We start from the raw sequence: 23,475 nt of genomic DNA on the forward strand, positions 1-23,475 counted from the left end.
TATCCAACGGTAAAATGAGACCCCAAATGAATTTCAAATTTGAAATATTAGACCGTTGCCCCTCCCATTCAAGGCCCCTTATAAAACTCCTTCCATCTTCATCCCCAGATCCAAATCTACTTTTCTCTCTCTCTCTCTCTCTCTCTCTCTCTCTGAGAACACCATGGCTGATACTGCGGTTTCTGAAGTCATCCCCACTAAGAAACCAAGGAACAACTCCCGGAAGGCACTGAAGCAAAAGAACCCATCTTCGAATGAAGCCAACATTTTAGCCCAACAACAACAAACCCTCCCGCCTCAGCCCAGCGGCGACGATGACGACTCTGGCTCGGCTGTCAAGGAGAACCACGAGAGCCTCTCGCAACCGTGCTCGTCCCGGAAGAAGAGCAAGCCCAGGGCGAACCCGAAGAAGCAAGCGGCGGGGCCAACGAGCAGCTTTGAGAAGGAGATGCAGGAAATGCAGGAGATGATGGAGAAGCTGAGAATCGAGAAGGTGAAGACGGAGGAGATGTTGAAGGAGAAGGACGAAATGCTGAAGCAGAAGGAGGAGGAGCTTGAGGTCAAAGGAAGAGAGCACGAGAAGCTTCAGGGTGAGCTCAAAAAGTTGCAGAAGATCAAGGAATTCAAGCCCACTATGGTCAGTTTTGCTCAACCTTTCTTGTCTCCTTTTGGATAAAGCTGCCACTTTTAGTTCAGAGAAATTCACAGAGTATGTGGTGCAATACGGTTTATGTTGAAGTGTAGAGAAATGGGTTCGAAGATATTCATAGACTAAATGGTCAGTTTCGCTCCATTTTTTATAAAGCTGCAATTTTAGTTCGTATGTAACGATGGTGCACTATATAATAGTTACGAAAATGGAGATACTCTATGTTCTATAGTATGACTAGAGCTGGCGTCTAGATAGTGGAGGATTTCTTTACTGAATTTTGCTTTTCACTAAGGTTTGTTGGTGGTGATATCAATCTGAAAGTAGGGATTGAAATGGGTTTTTTCTTGTCGAATTTTATTTTCAGACATTTCCGATGGTTCAATCTGGAAGAGAGAAGGAACACGAGAAGGAGAGAAAGAAAGGTTGCCCAGAGAGAAAGAGGCCATCTCCACCTTACATCCTGTGGTGCAAGGACCAATGGAATGAGGTAAGTGATTAAGAGAAATGACCAAATTCATTGTTGTGAGAATTGAATCAGAGTAATTCCAGCTTCAACGATAATACGGTTTTAATTTTCTGTGACAGATTAAGAAAGACAACCCGGAAGCAGAGTTTAAAGAGATTTCAAACATTTTGGGAACAAAATGGAAAAGTGTCACTGCTGAGGAGAAGAAGCCCTATGAGGAGAAGTACCAAACGGAAAAGGCGGCTTATTTGCAGATAATTGCAAAAGAGAAACGCGAGGCCGAGGCGATGAAGCTTCTTGAAGAGGAGCACAAGCAGAGGACTGCCATGGACTTGCTTGACCAGTATCTCCAGTTTAAACAGGAAGCCGAAAAGAAGGAGAACAAGAAGACCAAGTAACTTAAATTGAATTTCTAAGTCGTGCTATTAATAATTTGTGTGTATTGGTTGAGGCTAAAAGCATAGGATTATTGTTCATCTTGTTTGGAAATGTTCTACAGGAAGGAAAAAGATCCACTGAAGCCAAAACAACCCATGTCAGCATTTTTCTTGTTCTCCAATGAGAGGAGGGCCGCTTTGCTTGCTGAAAGCAAGACTGTGTTGGAGGTAATGCTCTAATGTCTTGACAATTAAGAGAATTTTTTTTTTCGGTCAAATTTAGTCTAAATTTTCTGTTGTTTGGTGGTGGTAGGTTGCAAAGATCACCGGAGAGGAGTGGAAGAACATGTCAGAGAAAAAGAGAAGGCCTTATGAAGAGGTACGTTAATTTTTCTTTCTCTGTCCTTTGGGTCTTCCACAGCATATTAGTATGACATGGTCACTGAATTGGATGTTGTTTCAATTACCCAGATGGCTAAGAAGAACAAGGAGAAATATATGGAAGAAATGGAGGGGTATAAACAGAAGAAGCAAGAAGAGGCTGAGAATGTTAGAAAGGAAGAGGAAGAGCAGATGAAGCTTCAGAAGCAAGAAGCCTTGCAACTGCTGAAGAAGAAGGAGAAGACCGAAAACATAATTAAGGTGCCTAATGATACTTCCTTTTCGATTTTGCAAATTCTTTATATATTAAGCAATGCGAAACGCATGTACCCGAAAGCTAACTTAAGTCACGCGGAATGTGCAGAAAACGAAACAAAATCGCCAGAAAAAGAAGAATGCAGACCCCAACAAGCCTAAAAAGCCGGCATCCTCATTCATCTTCTTCAGGTTGATAAAAGCACAATCTACCTTTATTTTAGGCTTACATAAAGAAGGTTAATTTGAAATTTTTGTGTGATTATGGCTGATTTTTTGCAGCAAAGAAGCTAGGAAGCGCCTAATGGAGGAAAGGCCCGGAACCGCCAACTCCACCTTGAATGCACTGATATCAGTGAAATGGAAGGTATCATTCAAGTTGTTGTCACGAAATTCTGATATCAGATGGATCGATTAAATCTCTTCCCTGTATCAAAATGATTCTAGACGTGATTCATTTGATGGCGGGTTTTGACAGGAAATGGGCGACGAGGAGAAAGGAATATGGAATGTGAGAGCGGCCGAAGCGAAGGCGGCATACCAGAAGGAATTGGAAGAGTGCAACAAGAAAGCGGCAGCAGCGGCAGCAGCAGCCACTGTTGACGAGCTAGAGTAGTGAAATTAAACGTGTTGGGTAGGGGGGTTGGTTTGGCTATCAGTTTGGTAGCTTTTGAATATCAGTTAACCTCATCGGTTTGCTTCTCTCCTTTTAGGTTCTTCTAACTTCCAATGAACTTTTTGAACTGCGAAATGGGTTTTTGATTCTCGCTCGGTTCAATACATTTATTTTAACTGCAAATTGTGTGGCACTTACGAATGACCAATGCCCGCTTGCTTCATTCGCGACAAAGATTTAGGCGACAATTTCTTGCGCGGTACGAAAATTCACATAGTTTCGAATGTGGACAAGTGAGAAAGGGTGTATCGTGTTAGGGTGCGTTTGGTTGAGGAAAAATCAATGAAAAACATTCATTTATTTGACGATATGTTATTGCAAATATTTTATGGTGTTTGGTTTCTCATTTATAAATTGATTTCAATATCATGATTTTATCCGAGGCAAGAAGAAAATCGAATTTTTTAATAGTTATTTTTATATTATGTTATTTGTTACTTTTTATTTTTTATTTTCTTTTTGTCTTTTTCTTCTTCCTCCACCCACACGAGGTCGAGCTCGCCCAAGGACGGCGACCTCGAGCTTTGGCCAGATCTGTGAGGCTCGACCTCATGTGTCCAGTTGCATGCCGTCATTGAGGCCCGACCAGCTGCTAAAGAAGAAAAAGAAAAGAAAATATTAAATATTAAAATACTAAAAAATATTTAAAAAGTTCGACAAGGATAGCTCCAAAAAATGTTTTCATTTCTTAAGGAATTCACTTTTCTAATTTTATACATGAATTTTCTGTTGACTATAAAGTATTTTTCGTTAACTAGGTCATTTTTTCGACAATTTAAAGGGCTAAAAGTCCGGAAAGCTAATTCCCGGAAGACATTTTCATCCAAACAAAACGCACCCTTAATTAATCATCATATGTGTCCTTGTTTTATACAGCAAGTTGGCATAGTTTGGAATGTGGACAAGTGAGAAAGCTCATTACTTTTTACTTTCCATTGTTCTTAAGCAACGTGGGTTTTTCATGGAATGTTCGATAAAAGTTAGGATTGAATTCCCCTTTAAAAAAAAATGCTTTATATAGCAGATTCAATCCCCCTATTCTAGGTAAAGTCATTGTGTTTTCCCATATTTTTTGGGAGGGCCTTGGACAGATTAGGCCTAATACCGGACATAAAAGTTCTTGTCAAGACCCGTCCATGGTAAAAGAATCCTTATATAGAATTTGGACAGACTAGGAAATGATTTAGGCCTAAAAATGGACATAAAAAGTTCTTGTCAGGACTCGTTCATGGTGAAAAAATCCTTACATTATATAGAATTTGGATGGAAGAAAATGATTATCTGTCTGGATCAGTCCATTTTACCCTTTAGGCCGACTAAAGTCTGCATAGGTTTGAGAGGGCCTATTAGGCACCGAGGACTGTGATTAACCTAGTCCAACATTATTAAAAAAGGGCAAATTATTCGAGCATCCCTTGTGCTGTGGGTTATTCTTTTATTTAACAAATGACCCAAGTAAATACAATTTGGCAAAAATCCCTTCTAATAGGAAAAATTTAACGTAAAAATCCTATATTTTCCTATGTATGTTAATGTCGTGTCACTTTCGATTTGCCAAATCACCGTATTAAAACGTGTTAATTGATGTCGGAAATTGCTCGCTTCAACTAAGAACGAAGAGAATATTTCCTTCTCCGAAAAGCCGTCGCCGGACTTTTCCGACAAGAAATCCGCCTAAAACTAATTAGAAGCGATTACCAATGAAGCCATAAAAGTACAAAGCAGCACATCCCCCCCAAATCAGAAGTTTGGATAGTGTTTTTCTTCTTGCTTTATTTTCCAATATATATTTTGATTATTGTTTTATGATTTCCAATAAATATTAGAATTCCATGGTCAGTATGTGACGGTCGTGAGTTCGCGTTCCGTCCATCACCTACCAATTTCACGTATAAAGAGCCCTCTTCTCTCTCTCTCTCTCTCTCTGATAACACAGCGACAATGGATCAACACGAGCAAACTCCAACGGAACGAGCCAAGTCGTCACAGTTATGGGACTGCGGGAGCACCCTCTACGACTCCTTCGAGCTCCGATCCTTCAAGCGCGTCCTCGATTCGGCCATCGTCACCCGCGCTCTCTCCATGCCTCACCGTCCTGGCCGCCTCCCCGAGCCGCTCGATCCACCTCCACCCCAGCTGCCGCTGCCGCCTCCCAAGAAAGGCTCCAAGATCTCGCGCTCGCTCCACAAGCTCCTCCGGTCTGTCTTCAAGCCCGGCAAGCCCTTTTTCGGGGTCAAACCGCACGAGGCTCACAAGGGCAACTTCATCTTCTTTTACGACAAGTCTGGCGCTCTCTCTACGATCCCGGAGGTCCCGGAGAGTGAGTGCTTCGCGGCGCTGTCACCGGAGGTCGGCTCATTCGTGCGGAAAACGGCGTCGGAGAGATTCACTGTGGCTCCGGTCGGAATTTCTTATGCTTAATTAGTTTTCTGTGAGGAGAAGATCAAATGAAGCGTGTGCCTACCAGGTTGAGAACTTGATTTGTGTACATATTATAGGTCGAGTCAATTTATCGAACCGCAATCCAGCACATCATTCACCGTGATTGAACATGTTCATCATATAAGTTATGGCGAAGGTTGCCAGAATCTCTGTTTACTTAATACTAGTCTACTTTGATGGCACGTTTTGTCTTGGAGTTTTACCTAACTTTGGCATCTGGGTCAAACCATCTCGCATCCGTGCTTGTCGAAAAAAGAAGAAGAAAGGAGAGAGAGAGAGAGAGAGAGAGAGTAAAAATGGAGAATTTGAATTGATCTGTATTAGTGCTTTGGTTGATGGTTATCACTTATCACCACCACTTTAATACAAGTTTCTGCTGTAAGCTCCGTTATAACTTTCATTTCATCCTAGATTTTAAAACTATGTTTTGCCGGATTCGTCTGGCGTATTCATTCCGATTAGTCTTATGTTTCCTGACCTAAAAGCAGTTTCTTGTCTTTGTCGTAGCTGATTATCGCACGAGAGAAAGAGAGAGACTGCACATTTCTCGTGAAAATACCTAACCAAGACCTAACCCCTTGCCAAAAATCTATTCTAAGTTGACCCTTAGGGCTTTGGGTTATCTACGAAAGCCTCAGTCTTCATCTAAAACAATGCTAATCGAGCATTAAAGCGTGCGCCATCTCTTAATTGAAGTAAACTATTCATTCCAACGACTCAGATCAATCGACATTCTTTGTCCAAACGAACCTTTTCACAGCGAAACGAAAAGCCCGGAAAAAGAAAATGAAATGGGTGGTTCGTCAGAACATCCTTAATCTCAAATTCGGATGAAATGAGGAATGCGCCGGAAACTTGTGCTATGGATGCAATCATGCGTGTTATAAAGAGCATGGTCCGGATCCGCTGGCCTCGTCATTTACTCTAATCTCATAGCCTCCTGAAATGCATTCAATTCTTTTTGTTGAGGAAATTATTGCGCTCCTTCATTAATTTCTTTGAATAATTGGGGGGGTCCATGACTCCGTCTCGTACATCGTTGCTTCGGCGGGCGAAGCATACGGCCATAAACTGCATCAGCTCACGGGCAGGGCGTATCCACTCCATGCACGACAAAGATCCATGGACGGACGAGCGTTTGGATCGAAAGAGATCGATCGACCAATGAATCAGAAACACGTGCGAGCGAAGTTAATGCGTGTGCAGATAATGAATGGGAGAATCGAGCCAAAAAAAGGGGAAATTGTTATTTGGGAGGCGTAGTTATTTTTGGCCACACTTGCAAGCAACTACCTATTTGTCGAGGAGCGCAAGAGCAACTCACTTTAAAAAAACAATGATCAGAAGTGTGGTAATTAAAGTAATTAATCTCGGGATTACGGTAAGAAGTTTGTCCTTTCTTAGAAGCAGAATTCCGTGGGGTCGTGTAGCAGAAAATAAGAGAAGTTTTTTGAGCCAGATATAAGGAAATTTGGTTACTAATTAAGTAAATAAATAAATGTTGGTAATTGACTTAAATAAGAGTTTGGTAAGGCAAAATTAGCTGTTAAGTTGATCCGAGAATCCGACCAAAAAAAAAAAAAAGTTGATCGGAGAAAAGTCGGTATCCCTCCTATTGAAGTTGGTAATGTCTCAAGAGAAAACCTATAAATATTAAGGAAAATTATCAAAAAAATCTTAAATCTATTACAATTATGTTAATTCGATCTTGATTTTTTTTTTTTTGCCAAATGAATCCTAAACTTTTTACATTTGTGTAAATTCAATCCATCCTGTCAAATTTGATCCGGAATCGCTCACATGAATGACAACCATCCTATGTGGCGTGGCCAGCTAACATAGACAATTCTTATTGATATTTTATTTTTAATTTTTAATTTTTCTATTTCTTATTTTTCTTTTCTTTTTTATTTGTTTTTATTTTGTTTCTCTTTCCTCTTTTCTTCCCTCCTGCCTTTGGCAAGTCGTCGGAAAAGAAAAAAATAATAAAAAATTAGAGAGGAGGATTGGTTATTCACATTTCATCAAAAAGGTTAAAACGTTATTAAAAATTACGTATGACATTGCCGGTCGCGCCACGTAGGATGGCCAATGTCCATATCAAGGATTTCTTGCCAAAATTAGTCATATGGAATGAATTGGTATAAATGCAAAAAAATCACGACTCAATTGTAAAAAAGAAGAAGTTTAGAACCGAATATACACAATTACAATAGGTTTATGACTTTTTTTGTAATTTTTCCTAAATATTGATATAAAGCTCAAATGAGAGTTGATAATCCGAAAATAATTGGTAATTTATTCCAAAAAAAAGGTTGTCAAGTCATTCAAATAAATGGTGTAAATTTCACACAATAGTTGCCATATTTAAAGCATTGATGAGAAAATTTAAATGAAAGCTCATAAGTAATAGTGAATTTTGTTTATTAGAGATAAGGGAATGGGGTAACCCAAAAAAAAACGTCGGTAGCTAACTAAAATAAAAATTGGTAAAGCAAAGCTATTTAGTTTTCATTAAGGCTACTATTAAAAACAGTTGGTAAATGAAAAAGGAAAGGCCAATTAAAAACATCGGTGAGAAGACTAAACAAGATTTGGCAAATGAAAACTAATTGAAGGAAAAACTGATAAGTTGAAAAAAAAAAAAAAGACTAGACGTTGATAAGTAACTCAAAAATTTAATAACTTGAAACTAAACATAATTTTATCATAAAACAGTCGATAAGCCGTATAAGAATTGATAAATTTGAGGCATTAGTAAAAAAAAACAAATTACAATCGATTAAAGAGAAGAAAAATCAGTAGTTTACAAATGGTAAAAAAGAATTAGTGATTTCATAAAAATGTTGGTACATTACCAACAAATCATCACGAAATCGTGTAACTGATAAATTTTTTGACTAGCACTATTTGATAATTACCAATATTTTCAGATAATCAACACAGAAAAAGAAAATCCTTTTCTTGAAAATGGAAAAATAGTCTTCCATCTTAAGAATGGTAGAAGTAAGGGTTTGGAATAGGTAGTCAAAACTTTCAACCCTACTCGAGTTCGATTTGGGTTGTTAATTAAGAGGGCGAGTTCAAAACAATAATGATATAAGTTTATGGAATCTCAAAAATTTGTTAGACTAAATCGGCACCACAACAAGAATCTCAAATGTCCTGGTTAGTGCCGAGTATGATGGATCGCCCAAATTAAGAACTGCTCGGACCGAATCGGCCATCATAAACTTAATTTAACCTTTCGTTTATCTTTCCTTACAACCGAATAAATAGAAGGATGACCATGGCTCAACTTGATAGAAACGATGGGTGAGCCAATAATTTATAGCAAATCATTCTCTTTTTAATGTCCCACATCGACCGAGAGACAAAGGAGAGATTTTTTTTTTCTTTTTCCGGTAAGACAATAAGAGAGAATGACTTGCTATAAAGATGGCATGCGTAACTTACTTATTTTAATCTTCGACCGGTTCCACTAGATCGTCAAGATCGGATTGGGACAAGTCTATCGGTCCGATCCCCGATTCTAAGCACCTTCGATCCGATCCTCGATCCTTAAAATTGGGAGCTGGACCACCAATCCGATCTTAGACTCCTTAGGGAACCAGACCAACCTAAGCTATGCTCACCACTAGTTACGGTTTGCGAGGAGCTAGGTTGAAATGACGTATTGATCAAAGACTAAAAAAAAATTAAAATGCGCCCAATGCAAGATTTATATTAAGGGAAAAGTAAAAATAGAAATTGTTTTTACCCATGAAAAATGTATTTTATTTTCTGTGGAGAAATTGTTGTGTGGGACTCATTTCACAAAGAGCAACTCCGACCACCCAAAAAAAAAAAACAAAGAATAACGGTACACCAATCCAACGGTCAGAACAGCTCGATATCGTTGACTCCCGATAAGGAAGAAGCCGAGGGCCAGAGTGCTTCCGCTTTGTATCACCACGCCCTGCAACCATCCCACCCACCGCCATCGAAACGACACCATGAACAGCTTCACTCACTCCCATCTGCTCCTTCAACACTCGCCGACCTTCCTCGTCCCTTCGACGTTCTCGAGCCCGTCTTCTCCTCTCTCGCGAAGCCTCTCGAAGCTCCGACACGACAAGGCCGGTGGATTCAGGCGGAGCGAGCGCGAGCGAGCCGACCAGAAGGGCAGGAGGACGTGGAGCGGAGCGAGAGTGATCGCGCACGGGTGGTTTTTGCCGGTGGACCCGTGGGCTCCGACCGTCGATTCGGAGAGCATTGCGTCTCAGCTGTTCGCGTTCTCTCTGTTCCCGTACCTCGGCTTCTTGTACTTCGTCACGAAATCGAAGTCCGCTCCCGGCCTGACACTGTTCGGATTCTACTTCCTTCTCGCTTTCGTCGGAGCCACCAGTACGTGTCCACATTGTGGTCATATGTGAATCTTTTTTTTGTTTTAGGTGCATTTTATTTGGGTTTTAGCTGTTGTTCAAGGTAGACGGAAGACTTTTATTTCTGCAGTACAGGGAGTGCAGAGCTTGCAATACAGTAAATGCCTCGATGGAGGCTTTCAATTAGGCTGATGCGATGGCCTTGAAGTTTCTTTCATGACTCTGGTGCCTAGATGTTCCTTTTACTTGAAGCCTTTTTTGCATGAAGGGAAAAATTAACACCTCAATGGTTTGAGTCAAAGAAGGTGACGGCGATGATTGATAATGATATGCATAAATTATAAGTGCTTGGTGTTCATTAGCCCCCATTGGAAATCTGATGTTGGCCGAATTAGAAATGCTTAGTTTGTGCAACTAGCAGTGTAGCTTCCGCCAAATGATAGGCTTATTGGGAAGTATCCCCTGCCTGCCCGTATTTATCTACGTGGACACACCTTGTGTGTGTTACATATATGTATGCATACGCATTAGTAAACTGAAGCATCACCTCTGATGAAGTGATGCTATACACTCTATATTCCGCCATGTGCTTTGCGTTTCGATTTTTGAGCTAAAATGAGATTACTTCTGGAAGGTTGAGCTTCTAGCGTGCTTCACCGTCTTATACATGTATTCGGTACTTAAGTGCTCTCCCCAATCCCAATTGTTAACTAACGAAGTTCAGTTGTTTCCTCTCTTTTCTCATGCAGAATTACTCCTCTTTGGGACAATTTTGATCTCATATTTGTAGCGAGCCTTTTTGTCTTACTTCTGTTAGTATTTTGTAGTCGATCAGTAGTTAGCTTTGAATCCTTTTTTAGTAGGAGACAACCTAAACGGGGATGTTATCACTGATGATATCGCATTCCAGAGAATATGACGGCTTTGGGTAGCTGCTGTAATTGGCTACACCATCAGTGTCTGGACTACTGCATGTTTAATGCTTATGAACTTCGTTAGGCTTCTTCCACCAATTGGTTGAGTTCAGCATGATACATTGTTCAATTGATGAAAGCTTAATTTAGCTGTGCTTTAGTTGGCTCTCTTTCCACTGTACTGATATTTCTTCATCTCATCTTTCATGGCTTCACCTCAACCGAGCAGTCCCAGCTGGGATATATGGTAGTTTCTCCCTTGTTTTCCGTTAGTTGGCATTAGTCTCTTGAGGATACATTGATGTCTAATGTTAACTTTTTGCCTTATCTTCATGCAAAATGGGACAGCAAAAGTGCACTATGGTACTTCTTTATCTAACGTAGATTGGTTACATGGAGGTGCCGAATCACTGCTCACTTTGACCAACTTATTCATAGTCCTCGGCTTGAGAAGAGCCCTTAGGAAAGCAAAAGAGACAAAAGAAAGCACAACAGCGGGGAACCTAGAAGAGAAGTCTTCTGTATAGGTACAATGAAGTTGAGTTTTTGGTTTTAGCTGTGCTGTCATCATTTTTAGGTCTGTACGCCTTCTTATCTGCCATATTAACATCATTGTATTTCTGCTCCTATGCAGATGTGAGGCTTCTATTTCCAATTCCGTGCGGTCACACGGTGAGGCTAAAGTGCAACACATCATGTTGTTCTTCCTCTCAGTGCTTTTAAGCACAATGATTGAAACCTTCCATTCGCCACGAGGTTTTCAACGTCGACTGACCATTGGATCAGTTGTTGTCCGCTTATGCAATTTTTAGTACCAGTTAAACTTTTGTGTACTCTGGCCCCTTTGTAACATTCTCTGACCTCTTCTTTCCGTGAATCTAAAGAGTATACTTACTGAGTTTGTTATAGAGTACTCTGACGACGTATTTAATGAAAAATTTATGATCGTACTTGTTGCTGCAATTTGATGGTTGCTGCGCTGTTAGTAGTTGCTGCAATTTTCTGTCAAGTCTACTTCTTTTGCTTTAGTTATGGCTGAGTTAGGACTCCGTTTATTTCGCGAAAAATGAATGATTTGGAAAATATTTTTTTTTAAAATGATTGCTTTTATCGCTTACAAAAATAAATGAACAAAAAATATCTTTATCATCCACGGCAATATTTAGACTAAATTATTATCGATAATGAAGACTTTTTTCATTGACTTACGGTTCAAGCTATATAAGCAATTCTTTTTAGGAAAATGTTCTTCAAATCTTTAATTTTTCGCAAAACAAACGGAACCTAATTTTTCTTATGTAGTCCGGGAATGTTTAAAGAAAATAAATGTACTGGTCTGATCTTTTAGCTGATAATGGAGGAGGCTCTTCTGTATAACCTCCCCATAAATAGCATAAAACCTTACTCTTTAAAATACAAGCTACAGCAATGGCTACAAAAGCTTATCTGGCTATTTGCTACCTCCCTTCCTTTTATATTGGTTTTTTATATCATCTGATGAATCAAGGAAAAAACGAGGTGTCAAATGGGAAATTCGGGTCAATCCCGACTTGATCAAGGGAGAAATCCAGGTCCATAATTGGCGAATTTGTCGACGAAGTGTTGGTTGAGATGATCTCGGTAGGGTCAGACTCCAAATGTTGCACATTGTGGGCCTGCCCAATGTCATTCGCCTGGTGCATCGAAAAATAATTTGATTCTGGTGTTGATGGAGACAAAAATGGCGACGAGAAGCTCCCGAAAAGACTGCTGTTAACGTTTGCCAAAGTGGAGGAGTTGCAGTGTTCAATCTGCAAGAGTCTGACCGATGCTGAGGGAAAAGAGAAAGGACGGTATGCCATTTCATTGCTGTCCAAGTTATTAGTATCAACACTCAGTTCTGCTCGAAACTTTGATAACATCTCCTGTGATTGTTGTTGTTGTTGTTGATTGTTCTGGTGATTAATTTGCTTCTGTTCTTGTTTTTCTGGGGACACTGGTGCTGGGACCGAAGGCCCAGGATTGCCACATGTATGTGTACCTCTGTAAGTGATCTCAAAGACTGTAGGATCTTCATCTGATCTTTGCACTTGCTTTGTAGCCCAGCAGTTCTGGGTGTTGCGGTAGGTGCATCTGTAGTAGCTTCTGCAAAAGAGAATGCTTTGTGTGAGATTTTATAGCCCATCACTTGTTTGAAAAAGGGAGAGCAGAAACCATCGTTATCTTTCTCTTTCACATAACTGGGAAACTGCATATAACCCTCCCAATTTAGAGATTTTCTACTTTCGGCAGTTAGCTTTATAAAGTGTTATCTAATCAAAATAGACTGTAGTAAATGCTTGTGTTAGGTTTTTACTCGATCTTCATGGGTCCAGGAGCTGAAATGCAAAGCTTCAACATGCTGGAGAGGGGAGGGTCCAGTTTTGATTGATGTCACACGTATTCATACAACGGTTAATGGTTTTAATGCTATAGATCCATGCACTTGTAGCCTAGGAGATAGAATAGTTTTCCCTAGGTTTTATTGCATAATATTTTGAATTCATGATTACCTGGGATATCTGGCTCCGAGGATGTCTTTCTGTCCGTACTTCCTCCAGCTATATCCATCATCATGAGGTCCTTCAAGCCCATTCTCAGGGCTTATTCTGACTTGATCTGTCCATTTTGGCATCATCTTTCTGACCCCACAAACACGCAGAACTCGATGCATTAAGTTTTAGCAAAAAGACAGCCCAAAAAGCTAGGATATATATCTTTATTATGCTCACATTACCGATGCAGGATTTTGTAAGTAACTCACCTCTTTTTGGATATATCTCTGTTCTGAAGTTGATCGCCAATCCCCTTTTCGAAATCATCACTCTGAGGGCTCCCGTTGACGGAGAGCGGCGATTCGGGGATGCCGGAGACCGCCGCGACGGGCTGAGACTGTGGCATTGGTCCGCTCCACTTGAGAATCAGGAGGGCCTTCTCATAGGAAGACAGGATCCCCTGCATCAGCATGTCCCTGGTCTCTGTCGACGGGGCCGAAGTCAAGTGCACCCGCAATTGCTTTGCAAAGTCCATCCCTTGGATCAGCTCGCTGATCAGCGTCTTCTGCTCGTAACTCCAACCACCATCCATCCTTCGTGCTTATTGTGTGAATGCAAAACAAACTCGCGACAGAGTCAGATGACACCCTCTTTCTCAGCACATTCAGATGCCACATGAAAAGCAAGTTGGTGCCAGAGATGAACCAGAACCACCCGAACAGCGGAGGCGAAGAGCGACAGGGCGAAACTACGGAAGCAAGAAGCTGAAAAAGGCGTGGAAGAGTGTATTTTTCCTTTCTGGGTGTTTCTGAAATGAACTTTTCTGGAGCAATTGCGGAGTTGAGGTGAAGATTGAAGCAGAGGAGGAAGGTTATGCTGTGTGGAGTTGAAGGGAAGCTTGCAAGAAGCAGAGGGTGCTGGGTTTGAATTTAAAGGAGGGGGAGGGAGTGAAATTATAATGTGGGGGAGTCAGGAAATTTGACTTTTTGACTGGAGAGAAACCGAGTTTTTCAGCATTTGGACCGGTCTTTGGTCAGACAATAGTAGAGTGGAGAGTGAGGAAGGTCCAAATGCTGACTGATTCAACTCCCTAAACTTGTAGAACGGTTCTTTTCTTTTGGGTTATTGCCTTTTCCCTATTTATTCATTGATTTCCACCTTCTCTTATCTATCTGATCTGTCCATAGAGAGAGAGAGAGAGAGAGAGAGAGAGAGAGAGAGACGGAGAGAATGATTGGTGGAGAAGATAGTCAGAGTCACCAATCCAATGGAGTGTCTGTCAGACCCCCAGAAGAATCTTCAATGCTGCTTCCGCGTTCTTTGATTTTTCTTAGCAAAAAAAGCAACTGAGGGACAAAAGAGGAGAGGGGATTGGGCAAAACAGGAAGGAAGATGCGTGACGTGCGACACGAGCGTGTCTGTGTCATCAGCATCGCCTGTTTGATTAACATAGGATTATCGCCCCTTAAAAACGGTCCACTTGGACTAAAAAAAGTGGGGGCGGATTCCTTTGTTTTGTTTCCCTACTCACTGTGAATAGCCATTGAGGGTCAAAGTCACAATGAAATGACTCTTTCTTTTGGTTTAGTGTCCGAGAGGTAAACAGAGAGATATCATGTCATGAGATGCATATATAGCCTACCACTTCCGAGGAAAGGAGTAAACTCTGAAATTTGGGTCAAAACAATATCATGGGATGCTTACGCCACCGATTTACATAGACCGGCTCAAGAAAGGAACTCGTTATCGCCAGAGTTAACAAGTATGCATGTTGAACCCGGTCTGCACAAGCAAGCGTCGCCTGTCGTAAAACTATATGTATGGGATTTGACTGATCATGGTCTGAAGTAAATGGTATTTGGCCAAGAGCTCATTCGATACATCATGATGTACACAAGTTCTATTATCGAGCGGATTTCAAGTGAATCTTTTTTTAACTAGAGAAAACTTCTTGCACGAGACATAGATAGTTTTTTCCTAATTTAATGGTAATCACCTCGATGTCGAGATGGCTTTCACACACTGAGGGGTAAGAAAAGACAAGGTGAAAAAGGTTGCTCTAAATTAATTTCAAAGAGGAAATAAAGATCCTTCAATTTCGCAATTCCAATTCTGTCGATCCTATTTTCTCATCTTTTGACCCGGTAAACCCAATTATGAGCCACGTTTATCTGTCCTTCAAAATCAAATCTATCTTGACTTATTAAACTTTTGGTGGCCCCCTGTACCAACTATAGACCCCCACCTTAAAATCCCCACGACTTCCCTTTTCCTTTGCTTAATAGTATTGAGCCATTGCACAAATGTTTGCCCTCGACCCGCGTCCTACTAACTTAGGTAAAAACTACGTGTATATGAACCATTAACATTTGATAAGAAGCCCGTTTTCTTTCTTTGATATGTCTGTTTAATTTCAAAATTTTATCCCGATTCGCTTTTAAACTAAATTTGCGTTCAGCATAAGGTTCCACCGTAATTAGCACATCACATCACTTGTTACCTCACTCAAATACAAACGAAAAAGAATGTGCGTATATATATAGTAGTAGCTATTCACGGGCTCAAGCTCAAACTATCAATGAAAAAATATGAGTTCAAACTATAAAAATCCTTTGGGTGCTTCCCCTGCAACCCCCGTCGGGACAACTCCCTTGCAACCCGAGCTCGCTCACTATGGAGTGAAACCCACGTGTCTTCCCGATGAAGAGTATGAACCACATCCCAATATTTAAAAGCTCGTTTGTAGTCCGCCATACATCACTTAACATACCATTTTAACACGATAAAATCGCAGTACACCGAACATTGCCCTTTTATTTTTTTTCCCTCCAACGTTTTGTTCGTTTGGGACGAATTTTACTTTAATGTTGAGAAAGCAACTTTGTACGCGCTTGCGCGTGCATTTATAGAACCATATTCATATTCTCAATAGTCAAAGGCACAAAGTTTCGCAATTATTATATCTTTTGTCGTCTCTTTAGCGAAGAGACGCGGCCCGGTTCGACGTTTTCCAATGGAATTTTCTCGCCCAACTTCGCAAAGATTCAGTTTTCTCATTTGTCTCCATCATGGATTTGCGTATAGTGACCCCATTCTGGACCTGAGACCCCCATTAAACGTTCCAGAAGATCGACCACGAAGATTGTGAGACTTTGAAATTCTATGTAGCCAACCCAATAAATGTTAATCCGTCCGGCGACAAGAGCAGTTAAATGGACATTGTCATGCGCATAGGTAATAACAGAATCTCGCCAAACGAACTGATCGCGGAACGTGTTCGATTTAGTTCAAGATTCGGGCCGTGCCTAGCGCTCCCGGCATTCGATCCTTTGAAGCTCGCACTTTTCGTATTTAGCTACTACTAAAAATTTCGGGGACAAATTACCAAGAAATAACATAAATATATTTTGGTAATTGCGCCAATTCAATCTTAAACTTTTTGAATTTGTGCCAATTAAATCCACCTAACAAATTTTAGCTAGAAATTGCTAACATGGCATGGCTTACACACAACTTTTATTAATATTTTTGAAAAAAAAAATCTAATCATTTTGTTATTTATTTATTTATTATTATTTTTTTTTAGGGGTGGGCGAGGGCCTGCAAGCGCTTGCCTGCCGCTGCGAGAGCTTGCGACCCTTGCTCAGTAGCCGGCGAGGGCTCATAGCCCTCGTTTTCTTTGTGGATGCCTTCTCATGTGGCTTAGATGTGGGCACTGGCTATGAGCCATCTCATCTCACGTAACATAGACGGACGGAAAATTTGCGAATCATTTAGGTTTAGATTTTCGACGCCACCTCATGTCACGTCAAGGAACGGGAACTTGCGAAACGCTTGTAGTGGTCGGGAACGACGATCTTAATCCGAATCGAACCTCGGTTTATTGCAACCGCGTTTTCGTGGAAAGTGGTGGTGGGAAACCAAGGAAAATGACCTCTTTTCATTAACACCAAGAGGGGTTTTTCAAGAGTTGTTTTTAGTGGCCACAAGAATCCTTATCATTAAACACCAAGAGGGGTCTTTCCATCAGGTGAGGAAATTTTCTCTCTTTTTCTTTTTGAATTTTTTTTTTATTTTTTTTTTCAGAACTAGGTCTTCTTCTTCTTCTTCTTCTTCTTTTCATTTTCAATGTGATTTCTTTTCTTATTTCTCTGCTCTGTTTTTTTTTTGGGATGTGGGGTGGGGTTGCTTGATGCAATCAAATAGGTTCTCGGAAGAGTATCCCATTAAACTTAGGATTTGAATTTAATTCCACGAAAAATTTCAAACCGACACATTCGTAACAAATTTATCACCAAAAAAAAAAGTTCTGAAATGGTACACATGTGAAAACTATGCCTTAAACTTTTTTTTTTGTTGCTATAATAAACCTCAAATTGTTACACTTATGATAAACTTATCAAAAGTAATTTTTTTTACTACCAAAAACTTCAAATTGGTACGTCTGTGATGAATTTACCTTCCACTTGTTTCCGTTGAATTAGATTAATGCTACGGAAACCCAAAACTAATACACATGTAACAAACAGAGGGTAAAAGCGTCCAAACCGATGCACCCCTCAATTGCTACGCGTCATCTAACTTAGTAATTTGGTGGTAAATTTATCATGAGCATACTAGTTTGAAATTTTTTATGGCTAAAAAATAGTTTGGGATAAATTTGTCTCAATTATATTAATTTGGGCTTTTTTGTGATAGAAAAAATAATTTGAGATAAATTAATTACGGAAGTACCAGCTTTAAGATTTTTCAAGAGTTGCTTTTAGTGGCCACAAGAGTCCTTATCCTTATCGAATCCCGGTGGCACTATAGTTCCATCAGGTGAGGACATTTTCTCTCCTTTTCATTTTGATTTTTTTTTATTTTTTTCAGAACTAGCTTTTCTATTTTGTTCTTTTCATTTTCAATCTGATTTATTTTCTTTCTCTCTCTATCTTTTTTTTTTTTTTTTGGAATCGGGGTTTTCCCGACGCAAACGAATAGGTTCCATTACAGTATCCGATAAAACTTATGGTTTAATTTCACGAAAAATTCCACACTAATACATCTTTGATAAATTAACTACAAAAAATAATCCAAACTAGTATACATGTAAAAAATATACCCTAATTTTTTTTATACTACAGTAAAGTCCAAACCGGTATACCTGTAATAAATTATCCAAAACTATTTTTTTCCACCAAAAATCCCAAATTAATATCCTTGTGACAAATTTACTCCAAACTAACTTTTTAACCACAAAAAATATGTCTCTGTAACAAATTTATCCTTCGTTAGTTTCTGTTAAATTGGGTTAATACCACAAAAATCTCAAAGCGATACACCCGTGACAAACATGGGATAAAAGATCCAAATTAGTACATCCATCAACCACCATATGTTATCCAACTCAACAATTTGTCAGTAAATTTTTAACGGAATCTAACAGAGAGTAAATTTATTATAGGTATACCAGTTTGAAATTTTTTATGGCCAAAAAAATAATTTAAGACAAATTTATCACATGTGTATCGATTTGAATTTTTCATAGTATTAACCCTTAAACTTAAACGAAGCAAAGCACACAAACCCATTTTCTTAAAGGCTACTTGTACTATTGTATAAAGCAAAAAGGGCATTCTAGAATTATAATATTTTTCTTTTTCTTTTCCAAAATCTTCAATTAATTATTTTAGGTGTACTCTATTCATAAATAATTGCATACATTAATAATTGTATTTCATCAGTCACGCATTCGATTTTAAGGATTGAGGTATTTCCAACTTATAAAGAGCCTTATAGAAAATTCAAATCTCAAAATATTTCCTCTTTTAAACATCATTTATTCATTATTTTGTAAGTAATTTCTATCTATAAATTAATAATCCAAATATTTTGTGATGGAATATTTTGCAAATTCATCTAAATGTCAATTTGTTGCATGCCGGCAACGCATGTGCATTCTTGCCAGTACAATTAAATAAAAAAAAAAACATATTCAAGGCCATGTTTTCCACCTTGCATCTCTGACTGCATTTTTGTTTGGACAAATGATAAATCAAAAACATACATAAGTGAATGGGAACTATTAGCCTGACAGTTTGATAGTACTATCAATTATTTTTTAACACACGATCTCTCAATCAATTAGTGCTTTATACAAAACGCACGGTGCTTATGTGTGAATTTACGATCGACATTGTACTGTCCCTAATAATACTGTCGGGATATCATTTTCCTAAGTGAATACTCCACATATGAGGATATTATTTCCCTAAGTGAATACTCCACGTATGACACCTACAACCCTATTTTTTATCGCATGAGGTGGTTGAAATTAAGGCTTGTATGTAAAAGTGTGCATATTTATGAAAATAAAATTAGTGTATATACTAAACTGAATATGAATCGTTAGATTTGGTCAAATCCACGTGAGCCTCATTGTCAACAGTTCAAATTCGACTTCCTATATGTGCAACACTCATGTAATAATTTCTCATTCGGGTTGGAAGTATGTACCTCGTTGACTTCTTTTGTTTCGCTAGCTTAGAATATAAGAAAGCGCAATCTAGGAAAAGAAGGATCATGGCTCGGAGGCTTTTAAGCATAGCGCAACCTTTTGAATATACTCCACAGCTACGTTACATCATACTCGAATTGTTTAAATTGCTGACTTTCTCGTTGCGATTGACCGTATTCAACCGACACGTGGCACGTGTTTACTGGATGGATGTAGATAAGAACGATGTAAGACCTCGATTAACATTATCCTAAATAAGTTTGACCAACTCTATATTCTTCTATTTAGATTTTCTTTTGAGGAATACATTATTAGCCCGGTATTTTCTTTTCTACGGAAGAGCCATTTTTTTTTTCAAATAAGTAAAAGTATCGTTTAAGAGCCTATAGCCCTATACACCCTTAATACCACGAAAAAGTCGAACTAATTATTTAATCATAAAAAATCTTAATCTGGTACACCTACGGTAAATTTACCCAAAATTAATTTTTTTACCATCGAAAATCCCAAACTGATACATATGTGGTAAATTTACCATCCGTTAGTTTCCATTAAATTGGGTTAATACCACGAAAAACCTTAAACTAGTATATTTGTGGCAAACGGAAAGTAAAAAAATCTCAAATTGGTAGACACATCAATTGCCATGCATTTTTTACCAAAAAAGAAAAATTCCATCATTATCAAACTGAGCAATTTGACAGTAAAATTTAGAGAAAACTAATGTGGAGTAAATTTATCATATATGTACTGATTTAAAGTTTTTTGTAATATTAACCCTTTGTCTTTTTCTAATTTTTCTTTGTATAAATCAAAAGAATTCTATGCAAATGCTGGAGAAGTATAAATTCAGCCTATTTGAAGGCTTCAAGCCCATCCAAAGAACCTCTTTGTCTACGGTTGATTCTTGATGAGTGGGCTATTGGTCCAATCTGATAAGATAATGAAAACTCTACCGGACCCAATCTAGATTTGTCGCCCGGAAGCTCGTGCGACAAATCTAGACACAAATCCGACCTTGTACAGAAAAACAACCCAGATAACTATTTCGATCGCAACACAGAACGAACTGGAGATCCCAATCCCGCGAAGTGCCGCGACATGCGCCGACGGAACGAAATGACCGGCAGATCGAGCTTAGGCGCTCCCCCGCAGAGCGAATTTCTTGTCCCGCCGTCCGCACGCTTCGCCGCACGTGAAACGCCACCGTTTCGGGAAGAAGATGCGAAAAATTCGTATGTTCCGAGCGCTGCGACTGGCTTGACTAGCATGGAATGCCGATCTCTACAATTGCTCAAAAGATTTCACATGAATTTATCACATCTCATGCGGCCTTCCTCGATTCTCGGTGCGTTATCGCTCGAGGTATGCATTGTTCTCCGACATTGAGCCACAATTTTTCTGGTGATTGATTGAGGAATCAATTCTAAACAAAAGCTTATATAGAGCTACCCCCACAAAAGTGAATAACTTGATTCCAAATTTTCAGAGTGACAGTTTTTGTGATCACAAACTCGAATTATTCTCGAAAGAATATAGAACAGAATTCTCTATTTTTTACAGTAAGAATCTAAAGAAAGAGAGGCCCAAGAATTCAGAGAAACTAAACAAAAAAAATTGGGAATCACGAGCGCTGGCCGTCATCATCATCATGCTCATTCCTCTTACCAGCAAAAGTATCTCCATGTCTCACTGTCCAAAACCTTTCGACTTCTTCTGGCTTCCGCCCCGGAATCCGACCAGCTATCAAATCCCACCTGTGGTCGATCACGTCGTCAAGGTAAATACAGCATACACGACCGGTGTAAAGATTCTCTACGGCGGAACCAGGCGGCCGCCCGGCTCAACGAAAGGAGCCGCACGTTAAAAATAAGAAAAAGAGAAGGACGTAGAATTGGGTAACATCTTGTTCTTGCCTGTTTCCGACAAGCCTGTACATCCTGTAGATTAGATCCTCTTCTTGCTCGGTCATCTTTACGGCCTCCCACTCGATGCTACTCACTTCTGCACAAGATTTTACACAGACGAGGTGAGCACGTTAACGAAAAGAAAGCAGGTAAAATCATCAAGGGGCTTTGGTGGAGATGATTGCGAACTTCGCGAAACGATCTCCCTAATAAAGGAACAATCAAAAGGAAGTTCTTTTAAGGACCAAGTAGCCTCAAGATCAATTGGGTTGTCTGCAAGAAACGAGCTTGAGACCTTCCGTGCTGGCGCTCGCCCTTTTCTGCTGTTTGCGACTGCGTCGCCTCTCGTCCATGGCTTGTAGAGAGAGAGAGAGAGAGAGAGAGAGGAAATTATGGGTACGATCAGATGGGTCGCGCACGAGAATGAGACTGTCGATCTAAGCGATTAAGGAAAGAGGGACAGAAGATAAGTACAACAAGATGGTGACTTAGAATTTTATAGGAAAATACTTTCGTAATAGTATTATCTAGTACTATCAAGACAGTACAATATTAATTACAGATGCACATATCATCACGATATATTTTACGTAAAATACTAATTAATTGAGAAATTACGTGTTCAGAAATAACCGACATAAACAGTACAATCTCAACTGCAGATCATATATCATCACTACATGTTTTGCATAAAGCACTAATTAATTAAAAGATCACGTGATAAAAAATGACCGATAATATTATTAGACTGTTAGGCTAACAGCTTTTAATTTTATATAGGTTTTTCTCAAAAGCAATATGTCGAGAAAATGACTGGTGAGGGAGAGAAACTTAAACCACGTTGATTTAAAAAAAAAAAAAAAAGGATGAGGGTGGCTCGAAGATTAGATAGGGAGTAGGGCCATGTGCAGGGCTTGCGTTTCTCATCCAAATTCATCTTTTATATGTACAGATGGACAGATAGATATAGCAGGAAGAAGAAAAGTTAGGAAACACCCTGGAAATTGGAGTTCCGTTGTGGCTTTCCCGGTCAATATTCATCACCCGCTTTGCAGCTTGCTCGCCTGCATGCATGCACACTGGTCAATCCTATGAAGATGTTCAATGGTTTTGTCCAGCTTTCTAGGTTTGACATCTCCACATCATCATCAATGTGCAGAGATATTAACATTAATATGTTGAAAAAACACATATATAATACTTATAAAGAGCTCTCAGATTTATATTTAAATGTAGTTTGAGAGAGTTCTTGATCCAAATTCAAATCAAAAGAGAAGAGCGGCCTAATCTCGGAGAGATTGCAGAGCCACGTCTCAAACATCCTCCTCGACAGTGGTTGACTGGACGAATAGCAAAACTATTCTTCACGTTCACTCTAGATCGGTTGCAGAAATTTATTCAAGCAAACAAAGTGAAAACTTTAAAGAGGGAAGAGGAAAAGAAGAAAGGAAAGGGAGGAGGGGAGGATGGAAGGAGGGGAAAATTATCAAAAAAATCTTAAACCTATTGCTTTTTTGCCGATTCGATTCTAAACTTTTTAATTTTGCTAATTCAGTCATAGACCTTTTGTATTTGTGCCAATTTAGTCCTAAATTTTTTTTTTTGCGTCAATTCAGTCCTAAACCTTTTATATTTATGTCAATTCAATTCATCCGACCAATTTTGACCGACCGGCGCCGACGTGCCAATTTTTAATAATATTTCTTCAGATTTTTTTTTATTTTTTGCTTCATCTTTAACCCCCAGTCGCTTTTCCCGACCAAAAAAAAAAAAAAAAAACTCTAGTCCCTTTGAGCTCGAGGTTATTACAGAACACTTCATCAAGCTTGGGCTTGAGCTCAAATCAAACTCAATCGAGCTCGTGTGGCGAACTGGGATGACCCGACTTTTGGTCACACCCTTAATAAAAAAAACCAGATTACACTCATCAACTAAAGCAAGGAGCCAAAGACTTTGGGCACTATGGTGCACTCTTAAGTTTCTAAACAGGCTCTCAGTCAAATGTAACCAAAATTAGGCTCAATCTTTA

At 39.4% G+C, this 23,475-nt stretch overlaps 5 protein-coding genes across 6 annotated transcripts; 3 read left to right on the forward strand and 2 right to left on the reverse strand.

Moving 5' to 3' along the window:
* Positions 1-109: 109 nt before the first annotated feature.
* LOC115754702 (high mobility group B protein 6) lies at positions 110-2,877 on the forward strand. Its single transcript, XM_030693819.2, has 9 exons — positions 110-637; positions 1,017-1,139; positions 1,238-1,512; positions 1,618-1,723; positions 1,809-1,874; positions 1,967-2,137; positions 2,241-2,323; positions 2,414-2,498; positions 2,610-2,877. The coding sequence occupies exons 1-9, from the start codon at positions 164-166 to the stop codon at positions 2,745-2,747; spliced, it is 1,521 nt and encodes a 506-aa protein (XP_030549679.1). The 5' UTR covers positions 110-163; the 3' UTR covers positions 2,748-2,877.
* Positions 2,878-4,696: 1,819 nt separating this feature from the next.
* Positions 4,697-5,440, forward strand: LOC115754703. The gene has a single exon (XM_030693820.2). It carries the CDS (start codon positions 4,749-4,751, stop codon positions 5,226-5,228), a length of 480 nt encoding a protein of 159 aa, XP_030549680.1. The 5' UTR covers positions 4,697-4,748; the 3' UTR covers positions 5,229-5,440.
* A 3,701-nt stretch (positions 5,441-9,141) lies between these two features.
* Positions 9,142-11,474, forward strand: LOC115754677. Of its 2 annotated transcripts, XM_030693778.2 has the most exons (4): positions 9,148-9,635; positions 10,757-10,774; positions 10,876-11,054; positions 11,162-11,474. In XM_030693778.2, the coding sequence occupies exons 1-3, from the start codon at positions 9,245-9,247 to the stop codon at positions 11,052-11,054; spliced, it is 588 nt and encodes a 195-aa protein (XP_030549638.1). In that variant the 5' UTR covers positions 9,148-9,244; the 3' UTR covers positions 11,162-11,474. The 2 variants fall into 2 exon arrangements, 1 of the variants encoding a protein (XP_030549638.1); XR_004017019.2 differs by lacking the exon at positions 11,162-11,474 and having other exon boundaries at positions 9,142-9,635; positions 10,524-10,774; positions 10,876-11,006.
* A 541-nt stretch (positions 11,475-12,015) lies between these two features.
* On the reverse strand, positions 12,016-13,926 carry LOC115754676 (probable WRKY transcription factor 53). The gene is made up of 3 exons (XM_030693776.2): positions 13,310-13,926; positions 13,059-13,187; positions 12,016-12,651 (listed from the first exon to the last, which is right to left on the reverse strand). The coding sequence occupies exons 1-3, from the start codon at positions 13,630-13,632 to the stop codon at positions 12,030-12,032; spliced, it is 1,074 nt and encodes a 357-aa protein (XP_030549636.2). The 5' UTR covers positions 13,633-13,926; the 3' UTR covers positions 12,016-12,029.
* Positions 13,927-20,994: 7,068 nt separating this feature from the next.
* On the reverse strand, positions 20,995-21,887 carry LOC115754678 (transcription factor TRY-like). Its single transcript, XM_030693779.2, has 3 exons — positions 21,742-21,887; positions 21,456-21,543; positions 20,995-21,296 (listed from the first exon to the last, which is right to left on the reverse strand). Exons 1-3 carry the CDS (start codon positions 21,797-21,799, stop codon positions 21,164-21,166), a joined length of 279 nt encoding a protein of 92 aa, XP_030549639.1. The 5' UTR covers positions 21,800-21,887; the 3' UTR covers positions 20,995-21,163.
* Between the last annotated feature and the right edge of the window lie 1,588 nt (positions 21,888-23,475).

Source organism: Rhodamnia argentea, chromosome 3 (assembly GCF_020921035.1).
Source record: "Rhodamnia argentea isolate NSW1041297 chromosome 3, ASM2092103v1, whole genome shotgun sequence".
Classification (NCBI taxonomy): domain Eukaryota; kingdom Viridiplantae; phylum Streptophyta; class Magnoliopsida; order Myrtales; family Myrtaceae; genus Rhodamnia; species Rhodamnia argentea.

Bases quoted from the DNA above. Each gene is read 5' to 3' on its own strand.
- LOC115754676 (XM_030693776.2), bottom strand. From the start codon at position 13,632: ATGGATGGTGGTTGGAGTTACGAGCAGAAGACGCTGATCAGCGAGCTG. The intron at 13,188-13,309 runs GTGAGTTACTTA...TTGTGGGGTCAG, and splicing joins AGAGATATATCCAAAAAGAG to AAAGATGATGCCAAAATGGA. The intron at 12,652-13,058 runs GTAATCATGAAT...TCTCTTTTGCAG, and splicing joins CTCGGAGCCAGATATCCCAG to AAGCTACTACAGATGCACCT.
- LOC115754677 (XM_030693778.2), top strand. From the start codon at position 9,245: ATGAACAGCTTCACTCACTCCCATCTGCTCCTTCAACACTCGCCGACC.
- LOC115754703 (XM_030693820.2), top strand. From the start codon at position 4,749: ATGGATCAACACGAGCAAACTCCAACGGAACGAGCCAAGTCGTCACAG.
- LOC115754702 (XM_030693819.2), top strand. From the start codon at position 164: ATGGCTGATACTGCGGTTTCTGAAGTCATCCCCACTAAGAAACCAAGG. The intron at 638-1,016 runs GTCAGTTTTGCT...TTTTATTTTCAG, and splicing joins AGGAATTCAAGCCCACTATG to ACATTTCCGATGGTTCAATC. The intron at 1,140-1,237 runs GTAAGTGATTAA...TTTCTGTGACAG, and splicing joins GCAAGGACCAATGGAATGAG to ATTAAGAAAGACAACCCGGA.
- LOC115754678 (XM_030693779.2), bottom strand. From the start codon at position 21,799: ATGGACGAGAGGCGACGCAGTCGCAAACAGCAGAAAAGGGCGAGCGCC. The intron at 21,544-21,741 runs GTCTCAAGCTCG...AATCTTGTGCAG, and splicing joins GGCGAGCGCCAGCACGGAAG to AAGTGAGTAGCATCGAGTGG. The intron at 21,297-21,455 runs GCAAGAACAAGA...GATCGACCACAG, and splicing joins TACAGGCTTGTCGGAAACAG to GTGGGATTTGATAGCTGGTC.